Source organism: Podarcis filfolensis (genome assembly GCF_964270895.1).
Source record: "Podarcis filfolensis genome assembly, chromosome: 5".
NCBI lineage: Eukaryota > Metazoa > Chordata > Lepidosauria > Squamata > Lacertidae > Podarcis > Podarcis filfolensis.
This window is the reverse complement of record NC_139608.1, coordinates 97,894,463-97,914,121: the sequence shown is the minus strand read 5'-3', so window position 1 is coordinate 97,914,121 and position 19,659 is coordinate 97,894,463. Positions and strand designations below refer to the sequence as shown.

General features: G+C 41.1%; 1 protein-coding gene across 3 annotated transcripts in view; it reads right to left on the bottom strand.

Annotated features, from left to right (window-relative positions):
* Positions 1-19,659, bottom strand: part of ATXN10 (ataxin 10) — a 64,472-nt gene that overhangs the window by 42,380 nt on the left and 2,433 nt on the right. For all 3 annotated transcript variants that reach the window (XR_014548634.1, XR_014548635.1, XM_083615816.1), the window contains exons 2-4: positions 19,144-19,335; positions 17,713-17,795; positions 964-1,060 (exon numbers count right to left, since the gene is read on the bottom strand). Coding sequence is in view for 1 of the 3 variants with exons in the window: in XM_083615816.1 (XP_083471942.1) it covers positions 964-1,060; positions 17,713-17,795; positions 19,144-19,335 (372 nt within the window). In the remaining 2 variants the exon portion in view is untranslated. The remainder of the gene's footprint in view (positions 1-963; positions 1,061-17,712; positions 17,796-19,143; positions 19,336-19,659) is intronic.

Below are 19,659 nucleotides of genomic sequence, written 5' to 3'. Positions count from 1 at the left end.
CTCTGTCAAACTTTGTTCAAAAACTTTGTTGCCTCATGACAATGTTGCAATGGGCAATTTAAAAAGTAGTTTGCGAATTCTAAACAGTGTAATACAAAGTCATTAGTTTTTCATTGAGAAAGGAGTTTAAGGTTTCAAAAACTACTATACATGTCTGGAACAATTTATTTGAATTTAGCATTTCCTCTTAGAGGTGACGTGAGACTAAAAAGTGGGGTTGCAACATTTATTTAATCAAAGTTACTCCAACCAATTAATTAACTAAAAGTAGGCCCCAAATTAATATCAGGCAGCAATTTTTTTAAAAAATGTAACCATTTTAATACTATAACTGACAAAAAATGAGTTGGCCAGTGCAATATTAATATAACCATTTATTCTTCTCTCACATGCAAAAGGAAATGTGTTATCTAAAATGCTGCCATCAGGAATTTGTAAATCATCTAAAAGCAAGTAAAGTTATTTATATACTGAGTTATTCATATGCGATTAATACCCAAATTTATGCAGCTTTAATCAACAATTAATCAACTGACCAGGTTTTCTTGAAATTCATAGCAGTCCTATTAAAACCTAGCTGTAAAGAATTTCAAGATCCTGTTCTAAATTCATAACTGAATTTTTGTATGTAAACTGTGATATTTTGGTCAAGATAAACTTGTATTTAGCCAAGCATTAATGAATTAAAACCCATTGTACCTACCGGCATATGATTTGGCACAAAACGTTAAACATATTAAGCCTACTGGTGATCTTGCGCTCTATGTCAAAAACCAACCCAATCTATGGTCAAATTTAGAACAAGAGTTTTTTTCCAGTTAACCTGATTCCTGTGATTAGCATACACAAATAAAGTACTACTCTCTCATTCTCCAAAAACACATTTTAGGGATGGTAAATAAGGTAACTTAAAATATAACCATATAATATTTCATTTGTTGATGGGCGGGACAAGATGCTTACAAGAAAAGCGAAGGGAAAGCAAGAGTCCAAATCCTGTGCTGAGAAGCTTTGTTTCCAGCTGCAATGTTTCCAAGAAACTGGAGGCTACAGCGAAAAGCTGAAGGGGAAAAGAGAGAAACATTTAATCACCCAGTCAAAGCGCCTTACAACATATCAAAGCTATCCAAAGAAAGCCACAATAATCTAGTCCAGCAGCACATTAGTGTTGCAAAGCTATGCACATGTGGTTGGAACTAATTGCAATTTAAATCTAGGAGACTTACTCTGAGGAAAAAGGTATAGGATTAACATCTTCACAATCTACAAGCTTGCTACATATTCACAAATTACTAGATCTACACCATGGGGCTGGTCCGGCCCAATCACCTTCTAAATCCGGCCCCTGGACGGTCCAGTAATCAGCGTGTTTTTGCATGAGCAGAATGAGTCCTTTTATTTAAAATGCATCTCTGGGTTATTTGTGGGGCATAGGAATTCGTTAAAAAAAAAAATTCCCAAAATACAGTCCGGCCCCACAAGGTCTGAGGGACAGTGGACCGGCCCCCTGCTGAAAAAGTTTGCTGACCCCTGATGACCTATTTAGAATGGTGACTATGTTAGTCTGTTACAGCAAAGTCTTCTGGCACCTGAAAGACTAACAAATTGATCATTTTATAAGCTTTAATGGACTCAGGTCCACCTAATCAGATGCATGGAATGTTATCTGAAGGAGGCGGGCACATGGCTATAAAGTTAGAGAGAGAGAGATACTAGCAGTGATATCACAGGGACACGAAATGCAAGAATACAGACTTATAATTCTTACAGCATAAATGGGAAAGGAGTGGATTCCCTGCCAGGTGAGCACACCTCTGGGGGGTGAAGGACAAGCAGCATTTTGCAGCCTTGCAGGTGCAAAATGGCCGTCTCAGTGCTGCTTGGTCCCCTCCTGTCTTGGGGTTGTTAGTTTTTTTGCACTCAAGTCACCTCCCTTTGTCAGGGGAGGCCGCTGCTTCCACAGCGGCGACACCCCCCTCTCCTTACCCTAACCCAGCCCTTCCCTCCTCCTCACTCCTCCCCTACCCCTAGCACGGAAGCTACGGCACTAGGGCTGCAGGCTGTGGCCGTGTGCGTGAGCCCTCCTCTTCCTCCCACCTCCAGCACAGCGAGGCGACTGTGCGCGTGCCCACAGAGAGCGCTCTGAGTGCCATCCCTGGCACGCGTGCCATAGGCTCACCACCACTGCTAGAGGATACTGAAGGCAGTCACAAGACTGTCCCCACTGCAACTGGGAGGGAAGGAGAACTTTGCAGAGAGGGGTGAAAAGGGGTTCAAAAAATAAATAAAAAATAGAGCTTTGTTACATATATGGTCTTCTATACAGAATAAAGCTGATGCATAAACAACTCCATTTTAAATTTTAGCATGGCAAAGGGGGAGGATTAATTGGCACTGCAGAATGAATCCAACTGTTACACTTCAAAACAATCTAACATGCCAGCGTGCCCCTGTGGCACTACAGGCATGCTGCGGAGACAAAGCCTTTGAGAGCATGTAAATGAAACTCCTTTTTCCCATCTATAAAATAAAATAATACTAGACAGTTTCATTTTCTGCATATGCCTAATGATTGCAGATTTCCCTTAATAAATATCTTGTTCAAAATTCAAAACCAGGTTGCGGTACTTTGTTCACTGTACAACATTCGCTTGCTACTGCACTCTGGCTGGAAAGGAACCTGGTAGAAATGCAAAGATTATTTCCCTGGAGTTCTGCAGGGGCAACATCAGGATCAATGTACTTTAACTTTTACCACTATTTTTGTCTGCTTTGCCTCAAGTACTTAAAGTATTTTTCAACCTGTCATGTAACAGAAAAGTTACATTTTATAGTGACTCAAAGAAGTAAACAGGAGCGACTATGGAGCAAAAATACAATCTAATGGAGGAAAAAATATTATTGCAGGCTGTAGGGTGTAAAATAGCAATATTTCAAAGGGGAAATGTTGAAGTCACTCACTACTAACTTTATTTTTAGGCAGCTTGGCAAACCACTGCAATTTGCAGTCAGGGAACACAACACCCTAAAATCTCCCTTCCAGAAGACTGAAGCCAGAGTATTTTGCTTTCTTACCATATTGGCCCGAATATAAGCCGCACCCGAATATTAGCCACACCTTTAAAATTCAAGGGGGGGGGAGAAAAAAAGACAATACCCAAATATAAGCCGCTCCCTTCAAATTCCACAGGCACTCACACCCATTCCCTTTTATCGTATGTCTGCTTCAGCAGCGATATCGTAAAAGCCAATTTTTGTACGTTAATGTAAATGCATCAAGTATGCTAGTAATGCAAGCTATGTAAATCTTCACCCCAGGATTATTTTCAGTTAAAGAAAACTATTGATTTTCAATGAAATATTAGTCAAGTTTGTAGCTAGGACTCCAAAAGAAGGTGGCCAGTAAATTTAAATAAGAATAATAAAAGAATTCCAGTCTATAAAAGTCTAAACATTAGCATACAGGACACTCTGGGCAAGACTTACAAGTTCTCAATTTCTTCAGTTGTTTACAGGCTGGCTTATAAACATACTATTACATATTAAACTATAGTTAAACAGATATTACTAAAAGGCAGCCCATTGCAAATGGAAGCGTCCTTTGCCAGGCCCTGGAAATAGCAAAGGAGTATCCGCTTGAAAGGGACGGAGCCAGCTGGCAACCAAAGTTGCGAGAAGGGCCTGGGAACATTGCTCCTTTGGAACACACAGAAAGAGAACTTGAAGTAAGGTCACTTGGGGTTAGGCACAAAGCAACCTCTGACTTTTACTTTCTTAACTTTTTAAAACTGATTTTTCTTCAAATCTCAAAGATTTAAGGAAAACTGTTTAAATTAGCATAATGTTGCCTACCTTTATACAAAAGGGGACATGGAACCAACACTGTACATAGCACTCATGTAAGAGAATCAAAACAACTCCGTCTCAAGAAGCTTACAATTTAAATGTCAATGCTAGGAGAAGTGATAAGAAGAAAGAGAAAGGCAAAGGTAACAGGAGACCTATGTGAGCAAATGCTTCTACATACAGAAACCACAACATACATACATACATACACCTGCAGGAATCTACAACAATTATCGTAACTATAAGAAATCAAAATTATATGAGATAGATCTTAAACGCTGACAGCCTATTGCTGCATTATGATAACCTATTAGTACATTTTACTGAGTGCTTTGAAACAAAAGGGAGTGGGAAGAGATAAGAGATACAAGTATGAACAAAAACTTGAATGACATGTCTGCATCGAGTTCCATTGCAGAAATTAGTAAGTTTTGCCTTTAGACTTTTCCCACTTATGCCCTCTCTAAAGTTATGCTTACTTTTAGCAAAATTAAGTAATCCAGAGTCTCTTGAGCCAAGAGTCCACAGCACATCATTTAACTGCTATGTCGGTTTTATCCTTAACCAAGAACTATCAGTTCTCAATCAAGTCTTAAAGTTCTGTTTATTCTTCTTTGCTCAACTGTATTTTGTTCCCAATCATATTTTAGCCTGCATTTTTTTTTCTTTTAACACCCCCTTACCTCCCACCCTAAAAAACTAGGCAATTCCACATACTTAAAAATAGCTTAAAGGTAAAGGGACCCCTGATCATTAGGTCCAGTCGTGACCGACTCTGGGGTTGCGGCGCTTATCTTGCTTTATTGGCCGAGGGAGCCGGCGTACAGCTTCCAGGTCATGTGGCCAGCATGGCTAAGCCGCTTCTGGCGAACCAGAGCAGCGCACGGAAACGCCGTTTACCTTCCCGCCGGAGCGGTACCTATTGATATACTTGCACTTTGATGTGCTTTCGAACTGCTAGGTTGGCAGGAGCAGGGACCAAACAACGGGAGCTCACCCCGTCATGGGGATTCGAACCACTGACCTACTGATCAGTAAGTCCTAGGCTCTGTGGTTCAACCCACAGTGCCACCCGTGTCCCTTACAAAATAGCTTACAACTTCACAAAAATCAAATCATTATGTGGATGGATCAACTCCAAAATTCTAAGTGAAGTTAAATATCACCAAAACATAACCATCATGCTTTTAAAATTTGAAAGGTATGATGATTCTATTATTCTGTGATATAAATTAAGATTCATCTCAAATGGAAGACTGATGTTAAGAATCTATAATTATTACTAGGATTTCAGATACTTGGCTAATGAGTCAAAAGCATCATGAAATAGTGCAACAGTAAGATCATTTTTACTCTTGACTTATAAAACAAGCATAGAAAGACAAATGTTTCAAACGCCAAAAAAAGTCACAGCTTTGCACTCCAGCTTTTGGGGTGGGGGGAGAAGCAGGATGGGAATAAATCCTCCAGTTCACATTATATAGATAGAGAGACACCGATTTTAACTTAAGACTGAATGGATTTAAAGACCCATGTGTGCTTGGCCAGTTTAGACATCAAGAAACTGTGGCCGAGTTGTGGCTCTGGGGACATCTCTGGGCAAAGGTCACAATCTTGTCTAACCAGTTGTCAAAGAATGTATTACAGCCCCCTCTAGCGGCAAATCCCTCCAGCTAAACCAAGCTGTGAGCAGCAATCCTTGTTTTTAAAATCAATTATAAAGCATTTTTGAAGCAAATGGGTGCTGAAGCTTAATCCCTCCGGTATCCTACCTCCCTGCAAACTTGCCCTGGGACTGATTCATACATGATCCTGACACTTAAATGACTCCTTTTTCTCCCCAGCTGAGCTCCAATACCGGAAATGAATACAAGAGGGAAAGGAAACGTCCGGCTCTCTGGCCCCCTTTCAATCTTTAAGTCAGACCCCTTTCCGTCACCACAACATCACCCCCTGGCCCCACCCCACCCCCTGCTTGTGTCCCGCGTTAACTCTCACTCCCAGCTCTCCTCCTCATGGGCCCACCCTCTACCTACACAAACTCCCGCTCAGGCTCTCACCTGAGAGGAATTGAAATTGACAATCCCTAGCTGCATTGCCCCGCCAACTCCCATAAGAGGCTGACATTCTGTTTCAGTCCTTTTAAACAAATATATATATATAAATGGAATCAGTGTGTGATAATAGAAGCCTATTTCAATTCCCCCAGACCTGAAGAAAATAAATAAAAAGCAAGACATTGTTTCTAAATTTAAACTCTTGGCACTAGATACCATGGCAGGCTATTCCTTACTTCGTTGCAGGACATCCATAGAAATAAGCAATTGTTCCTTGCACCTAGCAGTTCGAAAGCACGTCAAAGTGCAAGTAGATAAATAGGTACCGCTCCAGTGGGAAGGTAAACGGCGTTTCCGTGCGCTGCTCTGGTTCGCCAGAAGTGGCTTAGTCATGCTGGCCACATGACCCAGAAGCTGTATGCATGACCTGGAAGCTCCCTTGGCCACTAAAGCGAGATGAGCACCGCAACCCCAGAGTTGGCCACGACTAGACCTAATAGTCAGGGGTCCCTTTACCTTTACCTTTAAGAAACCAGGGTTCATCTCTATCCTTACAGAATGTGTAGCCTGGCACTCAGGGAGCATTCCTTCTAATACTTCCCTTTCTAATATCCAAGGACACAAAGTGATGCAGCAACACACCACAGGGAATAAGATGTCATGGCAGACTCTTCCATACGAGCTGCTCCTAATAAAACCTACCCAAAATTGAGCCATTTCTTGAGGAAGTTTTCAATTCCCCAAAGCAAAACACAGGGCAAGCATGTTCAGGTTTGTCTTACCAAGGTAATACATATTTAATTTGCCAGCAATCCAACTGTTAGCAGCAGACAATAGCTGTGTGTGACTTGGTCTTTGAGTAGCAAAGGCATTCTGGCCCATGCAGATATAGCGTTAACAAGAATTATATATACCTCAAGACAGTTTAATACAGTATATTCCCAGCCCTTATGTGTCACAACCTAACTTCAGGTTTTCTAAGAGTATTTCCAGAGGTGCAGCTGTGTTAGTCTGTTGACAAAGAGTTTTGTGGCACTTTAAAATCTAACAAATTTATTGTGGCAGAAGCTTTGTCCACTTGCATGCAATGAAATGGACTCCAGACAATGAAAGCTTATGCTAAAATAATTTTTTGTTAAATCTTTAAGGTGCCAGAAGGCTATTTCTTATTTCTGGATGATCCATTGGGACAGATCTTCTTGGCCATCCAGTTTGCTTCCACCTCACCACAAAGAAAGAATACAAAAACAAAACTTGCTTGGGATAGCTAGTCTAGGGTAATCTAGGTAGAACAAAATGTGTACTTGATGTGTATGGTCACTGCAACTTAGTTTTAGAACACCAGAATAGAGGTTACCAAGGAGGTGCCTGCAGAAGCCTTCCCTGGCACCACAGGGTCTTCTCCCCTCACTCTGATGAAACTGGGCTTGAAAGGAGGATCCTACTGTAGGCAATACAAAGAACAGGTTGTGGTATATGCTTGGTGACCACAAGAGTTTCTCCAGATTGCTAATGTGTTCAGAAAGGTTGGCGACCACGGCAATAGATCATTTTACACACAATTTAAAGGCCTTACTGTTCTGTATTTGCTGAAACGTAGAACATGCCCCCGTTTTATTGCCAGTGAAGTATGAAGAATAGTAACTTCAGCTTTCCACTTTGCTTCCAAGAGGAGAATAATTTTCTCTATATTCCTTTCTTAGAAAATTACCAAAGAAGGATATGTACCCTGATCAAGGAGTCTGCAGCTTAAGATTCACAAATGCTAGGTCATAGTGGATCTCAGGCTTAAAGGATTTTTAGCACAATATGCTACAATTTAGGACACCAATTTATATCAGGCTATGTGGCCATCTGAACAGCAAAAGGAATATTCATTGGCCACAAGTTCATCTTACATCAAAATTTGATTGAATTCAGCCACAAACCACTTAAAAGTTAAGGCTAGATTTCATCTGAATTGCACAAAAAGAAGGCCTATGCCTATTATAGATCCCAAATATCAAAGAGCAATCATATAGAGCTGACGGCTGGCAGGCTTGCAACCTGGGAGGGATGTGCATACAAAACCAGGTAGTAACTGGTAATAACTGGTTCTTCCACATAGGAAGTAAACACATGACCTCTAAATTCTGCATGATCACACTGGACCTTTTTAAAAGGCTGCAATTCTACAAGTCATGGCAGTCACATGACCTACATATTCCCATGGGAGAACATGGCACACAGAGAAATCACACTTGTTTGTTTAAAGCAGGGATGAGCAACCTTTGACCCTCCATAGGTTGTTGGGGTCCAACTTCCATCAGCCCAGCCATGGTGGGAGCTTTAGGCCATTAACATCTAGAGGGCCACAGGTTAAGCTACCCCTGGGTCTACAACAAATGATGGGAAGACCACCAGACGATGTCACTTCCTCTGGAATTTGAATCAGAAGTCTGTCTTCTCAGCCTTGGAAGCAGTCTTTCACAGGCTAGATGGTTTCCTCTATTTGAAGGAGAAAAGCTTCTTTTCAGTCCATCCCTGATTTCTAATTTACAGTTGATTTTACTCTTCAGGTTTAAATGACCCCCCCCCCCCACTCTACAAGGATTTAAGCAAGGTAATACAAAACTTTTTTTCTGTGAATGAAACTGTAGGCAAAGAATAAAATAGTATTTTCAAGTTGTTAGAGAGATTCCGTAATTTAATGGTAAACTTTAATTTTGGATTTTTAATGCACTTGCACACTTGTACGCCATGCTTTTCTGAGCTGTGCAACAATGCAAAATGGCACCAGCCTTCTTACGAAGTTGGATAACTTGTGAGAGGGCCAATTTAAGGCAGAATATATTGCCAGCCCAAGCCCACAGTTTGGAGATGACAGCAACCCCTGAGAATACAAAAACTGGAGAGGGTGTAGGACACCTGGTGTTAAATGCAAGTTTTAAAACATGCAAATAGTGGTAAGGGGTGTGCTGATAATTATCAGGGTTGCAGCAGGCATGTGGGAGGTTAACTCTTTTCTCCCCATCTGAGCTACTAAGACAAATTTGTCCTCTGAAGGTTGTTTCTGCATTCTCTTATTGGCGCTAACAGCTGATACTTTTTGGATTTTAAACCTACAAGTTAAATGTAAATCTGCATTTAAGGTCACATATGATATGGCCCTTTGTTTTTAAAGGCCTCTGTTTACAGGGACCGAAGGCAGTTTGATTCATTCTGTGGTCTAAAAACCAATGCAGAAATTTCCTTACCTCTGTTCCTTTTTAGTGCCCCAGGGCCTGCAAGTATAATTACTTTGAGGAACTGAGGGACTAAATTGTAGTTAATAAATTAAACATTATTGATTGCTTGAAGTTCCTTTAGGCTTCACCAGTCCCTGATGCATTAGAACAACAGTTAATCTTTCTGCTAAAGAACAAGTGTTCTCATTTCAGATACCTCATAGCAAACACAGTCCTGGGATTAGCCCTTCATTTAAGCATATAATCAGGCAACAGTATCCCTTCAAAGAGCAATTGCATAAAATCAGCAGAAAATGAATGGTCTGAGTCTTAACCTGAACTTCAACCACACTCGGTAACCGAGAAAAAGAGTGAACAGGGCTGACCGGCCACCCACCATGAGTTATTCATAGTGTCCAGCTGCTGTATTACATGACCATATGACCTGCCAGTTCACAGGATGTAGCAGATGTTGCACACTTAGATTTATAGAGATGTCTGGATGGACCGGCTGCTTCATTTAATTTCAAAGAATGTCAGTCTTCTGTGAAAATGAGGGATCCTAGCTTTGCTTATCAAACCCCAAGATTGCATCCCTGGAGTTGGGAACTATACTTTTTAAAAGGCAGGCTGTTTTGTTGACACAAATAGGCCCAGAACTCCACTTCCATGACAGGATAGCAAGCAACAGGAAGGAAGGCGGAGGAGGAGTTCGTAGTCAGACTAATCGTCATTGAGCCCTTTATTGTTTACTCTGGTGTAAGGAGCCAACTCCTAGGGGCCGTGGGGTATTTGCCCCCCCCAAAAAAATTTGAGGGTGCTGCCCCCCAGCTGATGGGCATGGCCATTCAAACAGTGTGTGCAAGACAGGGCTTACTTGGCTCCCACCCCAAAAAATTATTCAAGTTGGCACCCCTGCTCCTGACTCAGGCAGGGATGTCTCATATCATCTGCTACCTGAACGCTCTTTTCTCCTTGTTTATTTTGCTTCTCAGCTGGAGGTGCCAGGGATTGAACCTGGACTTTCTGCATGGACAGCATGTGTTCTCCCACTGAGCTAGCGTATCTTTATTGCTTCTTTTATTTCTTATACTGCATTTTATTGTATTGCACTCTGAACAGAAGAAAGCACAACTGAGAATATTAGAACAGGGTTCCCAATCTTTTTGAGCCCAGGACCACATTTGGAAATCGAAGAAATTGTTGTGAGCACCATATCATACTGATTTTTCAGAAGGAAAACTGGTGATTTATCACCTTCTCTGTCCAAATAAAAACAGGCACTCCTGACCAAATAAGCAAACCTGCAAAGCTTGTTTAAGTCAAATTTAAAAATTGGGAGGGGCAGGGGACCACCTGAGGGTGCCAGGATATCTACGGGTGCCACACTGCAGACCCCAGCAAGCTGGACCAAAAAACTACCAGCCTGTGCGATATGTATCTTATTACTATGGGGTCCTTTTGCTAAGTTTATGAATTTCATTTTTATTGTTAGCCAGCATGAGCAATATTCAGGGAAAAGTGGGATATAAATATTCTGAATAATTAAACAGAAATAGCAATGTTTACTTAACAGGAAAAAAGTTTGTGGTCCTCCCTACTAGCTGTTTTAAAACTACTAATGTATTTTTAAAAATCTATTTTGAATTAGTTTTATAATGTAACCAGTACTCTTTTTATGTTGCATCTTATTATATAAGATAAGGCAATTAGAAATTAAATCAGCTAAAATATTCATTTTGCAATGAAAAATTGAATCGTATAGTGAATTTCACACTCAAGGCCAACAGGTAAAATCTACAACACCCAGGTTTGTGTAGAATGATGCCTCCACCTGAGAATACACTCCCCAAGCCCAGTGAGACAGACAGGGCTGCTTACCAATCTCTGGAAAGGATGTGAAAGGGCTCTGGGAGCATCGCAGGGCCCTCACATGGTCTTCCCAAAGGCCAGTAAGCAAGAGTTCAGAAAGCTCTTTCCACTTATTTATTTTAGCATAAGTGAAATCAGCTTAAAGCTGCAAATTACCTTTATCGACATCAAAGGACACATCAAGCCATTTCTGTGGGAACCACGTGCACCTGTCATGAATCGTTTATGCAAAAGCCTGCTTTTGCTTTCAGGTCTTCTTGCTGTTGTTGGTTCATTTGCTTACAAGACAACCAAGTTTTTAGGACCCTATGAGCCCTAAAGACCACTTTCAACTCTCATATTTAAAAAATTGTCAATTTAATAATTGTTTCAAGAGCAAATTCATCCAATAACATCCCAGGAACAAAAAGATTAAATGTCTCACTTCAAAGCATGATATGAGAGTTGCATAGCATAAAGTACGACAGAACAAATATTGCCCACAGTAGAAGTGACAGTTTATTTTACAGCAGATATTTATAGTGTTAACAGTTAAAAGGCCACGAAGATTGCTTTTTGCTTGTTTGGTTGGCTGGTCAACAGATAGCAAGGCATGAAACTCACACACACCATCAATAAGTCAAATAAAAACTTGTGTATGTGTTTACATAAAATTTTGATGAGTGTAATGTATTTGTCATATGCCTGCAATTATTTTGAGAAAGTAATACAGTGCTACAAATATTATTCTGACAATGTAATTACAGCTTCTGCTTCAACCACAGTAGCAAAATACTGGCCTCAATTCCCTGTCCTGGAAGTGCAGAAAGACAAAGCAAAGATGTAAATAAGTAGCTTTTGAGCTATTTTTCTTATGTAATTAAAGAAAAGTCAGCACAGATTAGCATCATAGTCATTACTGTTTTATTTATTTGTCACTTCAAACCAAAATATCTAAGTGATTCCCTTAAAACAACAACTATACAAAATACAGTAAAATATAATTACAGCTACAAAACACAAGCACAACTATGTAACTGAAAAAACATTGTGTGGAGATAAAATACTGTCTAGTCTTAGTCTGGGAAGATCTGTTCAATAAGCGTCCAAGAATATACCAATTTGGTGTTTGTCTAAAATATTAAGGGGCAGAAAGGGGACTATACAACTAAATGTTCAGTGGTGAGTAACAAACAACAGGCCCACTGATGCACATGGTATTTAAAAAAAACACACACAGCAGACCAGAGCAGACAGTCAGGTATATTATATTATATTATATTATATTATATTATAATCAGGTATATCTCAGATAATCAGGTTCTGGGCTGTTCAGGGCTCCGTATGCCAATACCATAACCTTAAACTTAGCTGAGTAGCTTATTGGCAACCAGAGCAAAAGTTTAACAATGGTGTAGCTTGTTGGTGTTAAGTCATTGCACAGAGCAACGTAACATCCACCAAGTGCAGCTTCCAGATTAATCTCTAGGACAGCCCTGCATTTGGCACATTAGTCTAGCCTTGAGGTTACCAGGGCAGAAAGCTCCATGGCCAGATTATCTCAGTCCAGGAAAGGCAGCTGGCACACAAGGCAAAGCTGGTTAAAGAATTTCCTAGCCACTGAGGATGCTAGGCTTTCCAATGACAATGATGGATCAACCCCATCCAGAGATGGTACTTGACCCAAGTTTCCAGATGCTTACCAACAGGGTTTGAGTCTTTCAGGGATTCAGCTTCAGTTTATTAGCCCTCACCAAGCCCATTGCTGCATCCAGGCACTGGTTCAGAACTTTTACACATATACAGTACATAACCAATCACACACACAAGCACACCTAACAAGCTATAATTAGCTATGAGAGGCAAGGGTTGAGACGGTATGTCATCTACTGGATGTCTATTTCAGGATGCAATGGCAGAGACAAAATAGCCCTTTTTTGCCCCTCATTGCAACATAGTATGCATTATTGTGTACTCTAAGGTGTGTTGGGTCACCTTTGCAATGGGGTTTGTGCCAAGAGCGCTGTAGCCATTGTTCATCTTGCTTCATAACTCATAGCTCCCTAGAGCACCAAGGTGTGTTTCAAGCTCCACAACAGTGGAGAGGGCACTCAGGAGAGAAAGTGTGGATAGCCCTACACATTTCACTGTTATAGGGGAAGACAAGGGCCTCAGTACCATTGCCAGTTCTCTCCATTAGATTCCATAAGTCTCTGGGATGGACCATCTGAATAGGTCCTGAACCCCTGCATGGGGAGATAATCACCATGAGACCAAACCTCACCAGGAAGTGGTCTAGCTTGTTTGAATCCCATCGATTGTAGGGCCACACAACCCAGGCTAAATCTGTCCTGCCCTGTGGGTTGGGCCACTGATGAGCTGTGATAGCTCCAAAGCTGTCATGGAAGAGGCCTTGGCATAGACACTGAAGTCACACAGAACCAAAGTCCTGGGTTCCGCCAATACCACTTCCACCAGCATGGCCAGCAATGCTGTCTTAGAGGGATATGTAATAGACTTGTAGAGTTGGAAGGGTCATCTAGTCCAACCCCCTGCAATATAGCAATCAGAGCTAAATGATCCCTGACAGGTGGTCATCCAACCTCAGTTTAAAAACCTCCAATGAAGGAGAGTCCACCACCTTCCGAGGGAGGCCTTTCTATTGAAGGGTGGTCAGTACACCTTAGGATCCCAAATGCAGAGGTTTCTGGGTGAGTGGAATAGAATATTCACTCTGTTGTGAATATTACAGTCTAACTATATTGTGAAACTTGCAAAAGGAAATCCCAATTTCAAAATAAAAATTAAGAGAATTAAAAGAGTAATAAAAAGGTAAAGGTAAAGGTACCCCTGCCCGTACGGGCCAGTCGTGACCGACTCTAGGGTTGCGCGCTCATGTCGCTCAACAGGCCGGGAGCCGGCGCCGTCCGAAGACACTTCCGGGTCACGTGGCCAGCGTCACGAAGCTGCTCTGGGGAGCCAGCACCAGCGCAGCACACGGAAATGCCGTTTACCTTCCCGCTAGGTAGCGGTCCCTATTTATCTACTTGCACTTAGGGGTGCTTTCGAACTGCTAGGTGGGCAGGAGCTGGGACCAAACGGCGGGAGCTCACCCCGCCGCGGGGATTCGAACTGCCGACCTTACGATCAGCAAGTCCTAGGCGCTGAGGTTTTACCCACAGCGCCACCCGCGTTAATTGCAAAAAAATGAAATTTATCTTGGGGTATTTAACAGGTGCAAATGGGGGATTTTCTCACAATATAATTATTAGTACAGTGGTACCTCGGGTTACATACGCTTCAGATTACATACGCTTCAGGTTACAGATGCCGCTAACCCAGAAATAGTACCTCGGGTTAAGAACTTTGCTTCAGGGTGAGAACAGAAATCGTGCAGCGGCGGTGCGGCGGCAGCTGGAGGCCCCATTAGCTAAAGTGGTGCTTCAGGTTAAGAACAGTTTCAGGTTAAGAACAGACCTCCAGAACGAATTAAGTACCGTATTTTTCGCTCTATAACACGCACCCGACCATAACACGCACGTAATTTTTAGAGGAGGAAAATCCGTAGGCATGCCACCCGTAGGCATTCCCTCCATAACACACACAGACATTTCCCCTTACTTTCTAGGAGGAAAAAAGTGAGTGTTGTGGTGCAAAAAATACGGTACTTAACCCGAGGTACCACTGTATTAGAAAAGGGATTTTCCTCAGGAATGCAGCAGGGGGAAAAACGATTATATTCCCCTTTCATACTTGCTACAAACTGGTTAATTACCAGCTTCCTCCTCAGCTGATGCAATTTTCTTTTTTAAAATAACCTGCCTAATGGATGTAATGATACAGTTTACATCACATACAGTTTGGTTTTAAATTGTACAGAATGATAATACAATTCACAAAGTCAACAATACTAACTCAATCCATTAACTGAATAAATATTCTAGAACAATATTAAAAAATATGATTTAAACTTCATTATATATAATTGCATATTGGTCGTATGCAAATTGGTCATAATATAGAAGCTGTTAATTGAACAGCTTCTAAATTAAGATTGCTAGATCTAAGTAAACATGAAAGCAGGAACAGTAAACAAAATGGGTTAAAACTTTTAGAGCAGGGACTTGGCTGTTCCCTTATATAAAAATGCCTTGCTCTCATGGCAAATTGCAAATTGCAGTTTGACTTAACCAGATATTAGACAGCAGTTATTTAAGTCACAGCGCTTTGCACGGTATTTCCTTTTCTGCTGCTTTATTCATTAATACATCGTTAAAAATAAACTCCTCCCCGCAAGTCAGCCGCAGTGGTAAAAGCATCTGCCAGGCACATAAGGCATACCACTTCAGTGTGTGCATTACCAATTCCAAACTGTTGGGACACTCTGGACTTTCCTACCCACATTATGAACACCACAATAAAAACTTAAAATAGATGTTACTGGATGAGAGAGAAATACATAGCCATCAAGATAATTAACTTAAAAGATTTTACTGTATTCTTTCCCAACAGAGACTCCATTTCCTCAGAGTCTTGCGAAAGAATAATGTTAAACAACAATTGATGAACTCCTTTTACCAGTCCACAATAGAAAGTGTCCTTTCATATTGTATCACAGTGTGGTATGCTGGCTTGACAGACATGGACAGAAAGTCTGTACAGAGGGTGGTGGATACAGCACATGATATCATGGGCTGTCCCTTGAGTCCACTAGATGACATTGCAAGGAATCGTTGCCTTAGGAGAGCAAGAAAAATTCTCAGGGATGACTCACACCCTGGCCATCACCTCTTTAATCTTCTACCCTCGGGCAGGAGATATAGAAGTATAATCAGCCATACCAACAGGCTAAAAAACAGCTTCTATTCGTGGGCTGTTAGGCTGTTGAACGGAAAATAACATAGCGCAATTGACTTGCGAAGTGGTGTGTTGTTCGATAAGCACAGAGAGTGTAATGAGATTAAGTGTTTGGGGGGGAGGCTCGTTTAATTTCATTGTACACAAGTTGTACAATGACAATAAAGGTATTATTATTCCTGGTTAGAAGAAATGCAGGTCCCAAATTATGCCACTTAAATATAGGTAGAGTACATTCAGACATGCTTGAATTACAGGTGAAACTCGAAAAATTAGAATATTGTGGAAAAGTTCATTTAAGTGCTGGTGATGGCCTATAAAGCCCTAAAGCACTTAAGTAAAACAGGGTGCTTTCTTCTGTATGAACCTGATAACAGAAGGTGGCTACTAAGATACAAAGCCTTTTCTGTGTCAACATCCAGGTTGTGTCCTCTCCAGAGAATTGGCTTGGCACCTAATCTTGTCTTTTCACATCAAGTTAAACCTTGTTTTGATTACATGAACTCTTGGTGAGAAATAGTTTGGAATTATTCTATCTTCACCTATCATTTAATTCCATTGCTGTTTTATCTGTTTACTCAGGTTTCATATTTCATTAATGAATGCTGATGTGCACCTCCTTGAACAGGGTAAAATGATCACTTAATATAATAAATATGGCAACCACAACAAAATCAGCTTCTCCAACTTTGAGGGACCTTGACAGTTAATGTCTTCCCTTAACCCCATCCTTTTGACTGGGATTGAACTTGGGGTTGCCTGCATGCAGAACACATTATCTAACACTGAGCTATACCGCTCAGTTTCAAGCTTGCAAAATTAAAGAACACCTGCTCTCAAAGAAAAGTCTTTTGATTTTAGTCTGCTGGTATAGAGACCTGTAACAGTATCCATCATCAGCACATCTGGCACTAATAAGTGCCACAACATGCTAATCTGGAGGTCAGCCGGCACTCCCAGAGCATGATCTCATTGTACAGAGTTCCTGAGGGCAGCAACTAGCAGTCCCACAGCATTTGGAGGGAGTGCAACAGCACCCCAAGGCCTTACACTGCCACGGTGGCAATTAGCTAGCAAGATGTTCTGGCTTTGTAACAGAATAAAGAAATAACTCTCTCTCTCATAAAGAGCATACTGCTCCAGAGTGAAGGAAGTAAAAGTATCATCTAGTCTGCCTTGGCCAGACTACACCTGCAATAATGTGTCCAGTTCTGGGTACCACAATTTAAAGACATTGGCAAGCTGGAATGTGTGCAGAGGGCAACCAAGATAATCAAAGGTCTGGTAACCAAGCCTTGAGGGAGTTGGTATGGTTAGCCTGGAAAAGAGGCTACTGAGAGGAGATACGATAGCCATCTTCAGATATCTTAAGGGCTGTCACATGAAAGATGGAGCAAGCTTGTTTTCTCCTGCTCCAAAGGGTAGGACGCAAACCAATGGCTTCAAGTTACAGTGGTACCTCGGGTTACATACGCTTCAGGTTACAGACGCTTCAGGTTACAGACTCTGCTAACCCAGAAATAGCACCTTTGCTTCAGGATGAGAACAGAAATTGTGCTCTGGCGGTGCGGCGGCAGCAGGAGGCCCCGTTAGCTAAAGAGGTGCTTCAGGTTAAGAACAGTTTCAGGTTAAGAACGGACCTCCAGAATGAATTAAGTTCTTAACCCGAGGTATCACTGTACAAGAAAGCCACAGAGCATCGGGGGGAAATCAGGACAGTTCCACAGTTCTAAGAGTTCTACAACATGGAGATGGAGGCTGGACATGTAAAGTCTTTTTGTTCAGCTGGAATAGGGTTGTCTTTTCTTAGGTATGTGTGAGCACACAGGCAAGTAAACATGTCTGTAAGTTAGTAGCTATGTGGGCTTATGTACGTAGCCCCCGCAATATCTTACCTGTCAATAATGACTCCAGGTTAGTTTCTAATTTGTGAAGTAATTGGATCAAGTGTACAGATGCCTCAATTAGCCCCAGGTTTCTGTTATAAAAGAACAGTTTTAAATTTAAAATTCTCTGAAATTAAAAAAAAAAGCAGAGAAGCCAGTGCTTTATACAAAGCTGTATCATAATATAAAGTCCTAAATTTGTAATACATATTGTAATGTAATAAATAAATTCTGTGGTGGTGAACTCCCCTAGGAGTAATTGACTGAGTAAGAACAAAAAAAATTTTTTTCCTTCCAGTAGCACCTTAAAGACCAACTAAGTTAGTTCTTGGTATGAGCTTTCGTGTGCATGCACACGAAAGCTCATACCAAGAACTAACTTAGTTGGTCTTTAAGGTGCTACTGGAAGGAAAAAATTTTTTTTTGTTTTGACTATGGCAGACCAACACGGCTACCTATCTGTGACTGAGTAAGGTAAGAGTGACAGAAAGGGGCTGAGTAGGAAGAAAAGCCAAGGGGAGGAAGATGGTTTTAAAAATACTTGGAAAGAACATACTGTAGCTTAAAAAACAACAGGCCCAGAGAAGTCTAGGAAAGGGAGGTCATACTGGGCAATTATGAAAAGGAATGAATATAAAAAGTCCTAAGGTGGCAAGGCACACCAGGAGAGAAAACAGACAGGAGGGGGGTTTCATGGTGAGGAGCTGGCAAGAGATAAAGAGTCACATAAAGATTCAAAATAACTAACAACTTGTTCTGACCCCTCACATGATTAAAGTGCACTTCTGCACTGAGGATCCTTGTCCAGCCATGAATGCTCCCTGCACAACTGACAATTCTAGAAAATCCGGGTTTTCAACTGTGCAGGGAACCTTCATGGATACACAACGCTCCCTGCTGCAGTGCACTTTAAATCCCATGAAGAACACCCCAGAATTCACCCGACCTCAGGGGCAAATAAAATGCACATCCTTGCAGCCAACAAATATTAAGTAATCCAGATGCAAGACTAACAAAAAAAAATCAGATCTTAAATAATCACAAGACTTGGTGAAGATAAAGTCTATGAAATCTCACTTCACGAGTATTTTAAAAAGAGCAAATCAAAGAAAAAAGTTGTCAGAATAAATCTTGTGTTCATGCACCCTTGATTCTCTTGCAGATTAATTTACTTTCAGAGAATATGTAGATATATAATGATTACACACTGGTCAGTTAGCCTGAGCCACACAATTTAACAAATGTGGACAATTCACTCACAAGGTTTCCACTCAAACGCCAAGAGTATACAGCAAAGTGAAGTGAACTAGTGAGGAGTGAAATGTATTTCAAAGAGAGCCTGCTTCAAAAGTTAAATCGGCTATGAGCTCAGTTGGGTGAAACAAGTTACTGTAATTTAACATTTAAAAAACTATGCAAGTATGGGGGCAATAATCATACCTCATAACGTTCTGATTCTTGGTACACTGAACACAAGCATTCCGAAGGCATCTGAAACATTCTGATACCAACAAGAACAATGAATCTGTGTGTTCCAGTGTATTATTTTGCTTGTAGGTTACATCAATTTCATAAGATGCCTTCCTCAAAATTTGCAGGAGATCTTGGAATAGGCTTTCTGATGCTTTTTCCCTGGAAAGAAAAATAAATATAAAGTAGACAGCATCAACAGTACATTAAAAAAATATACATGAAAGAAGAATATCATTTGTACCATGCAATATTTTTTTAAAAAGCTAATCCAAGCTGTTTTGCATATTTTGTACTTGATAGGGATAGAAAAAATATAGCAAATAAAGGGTTACCCTGGCTTTGAAATATTTACTATAGGTACCCATGAACACGGGTGGCGCTGTGGGTTAAACCACAGAGCCTAGGACTTGCCAATCAGAAGGTCGGCGGTTCGAATCCCCGCGACGGGGTGAGCTCCTGTTGCTCGGTCCCTGCTCCTGCCAA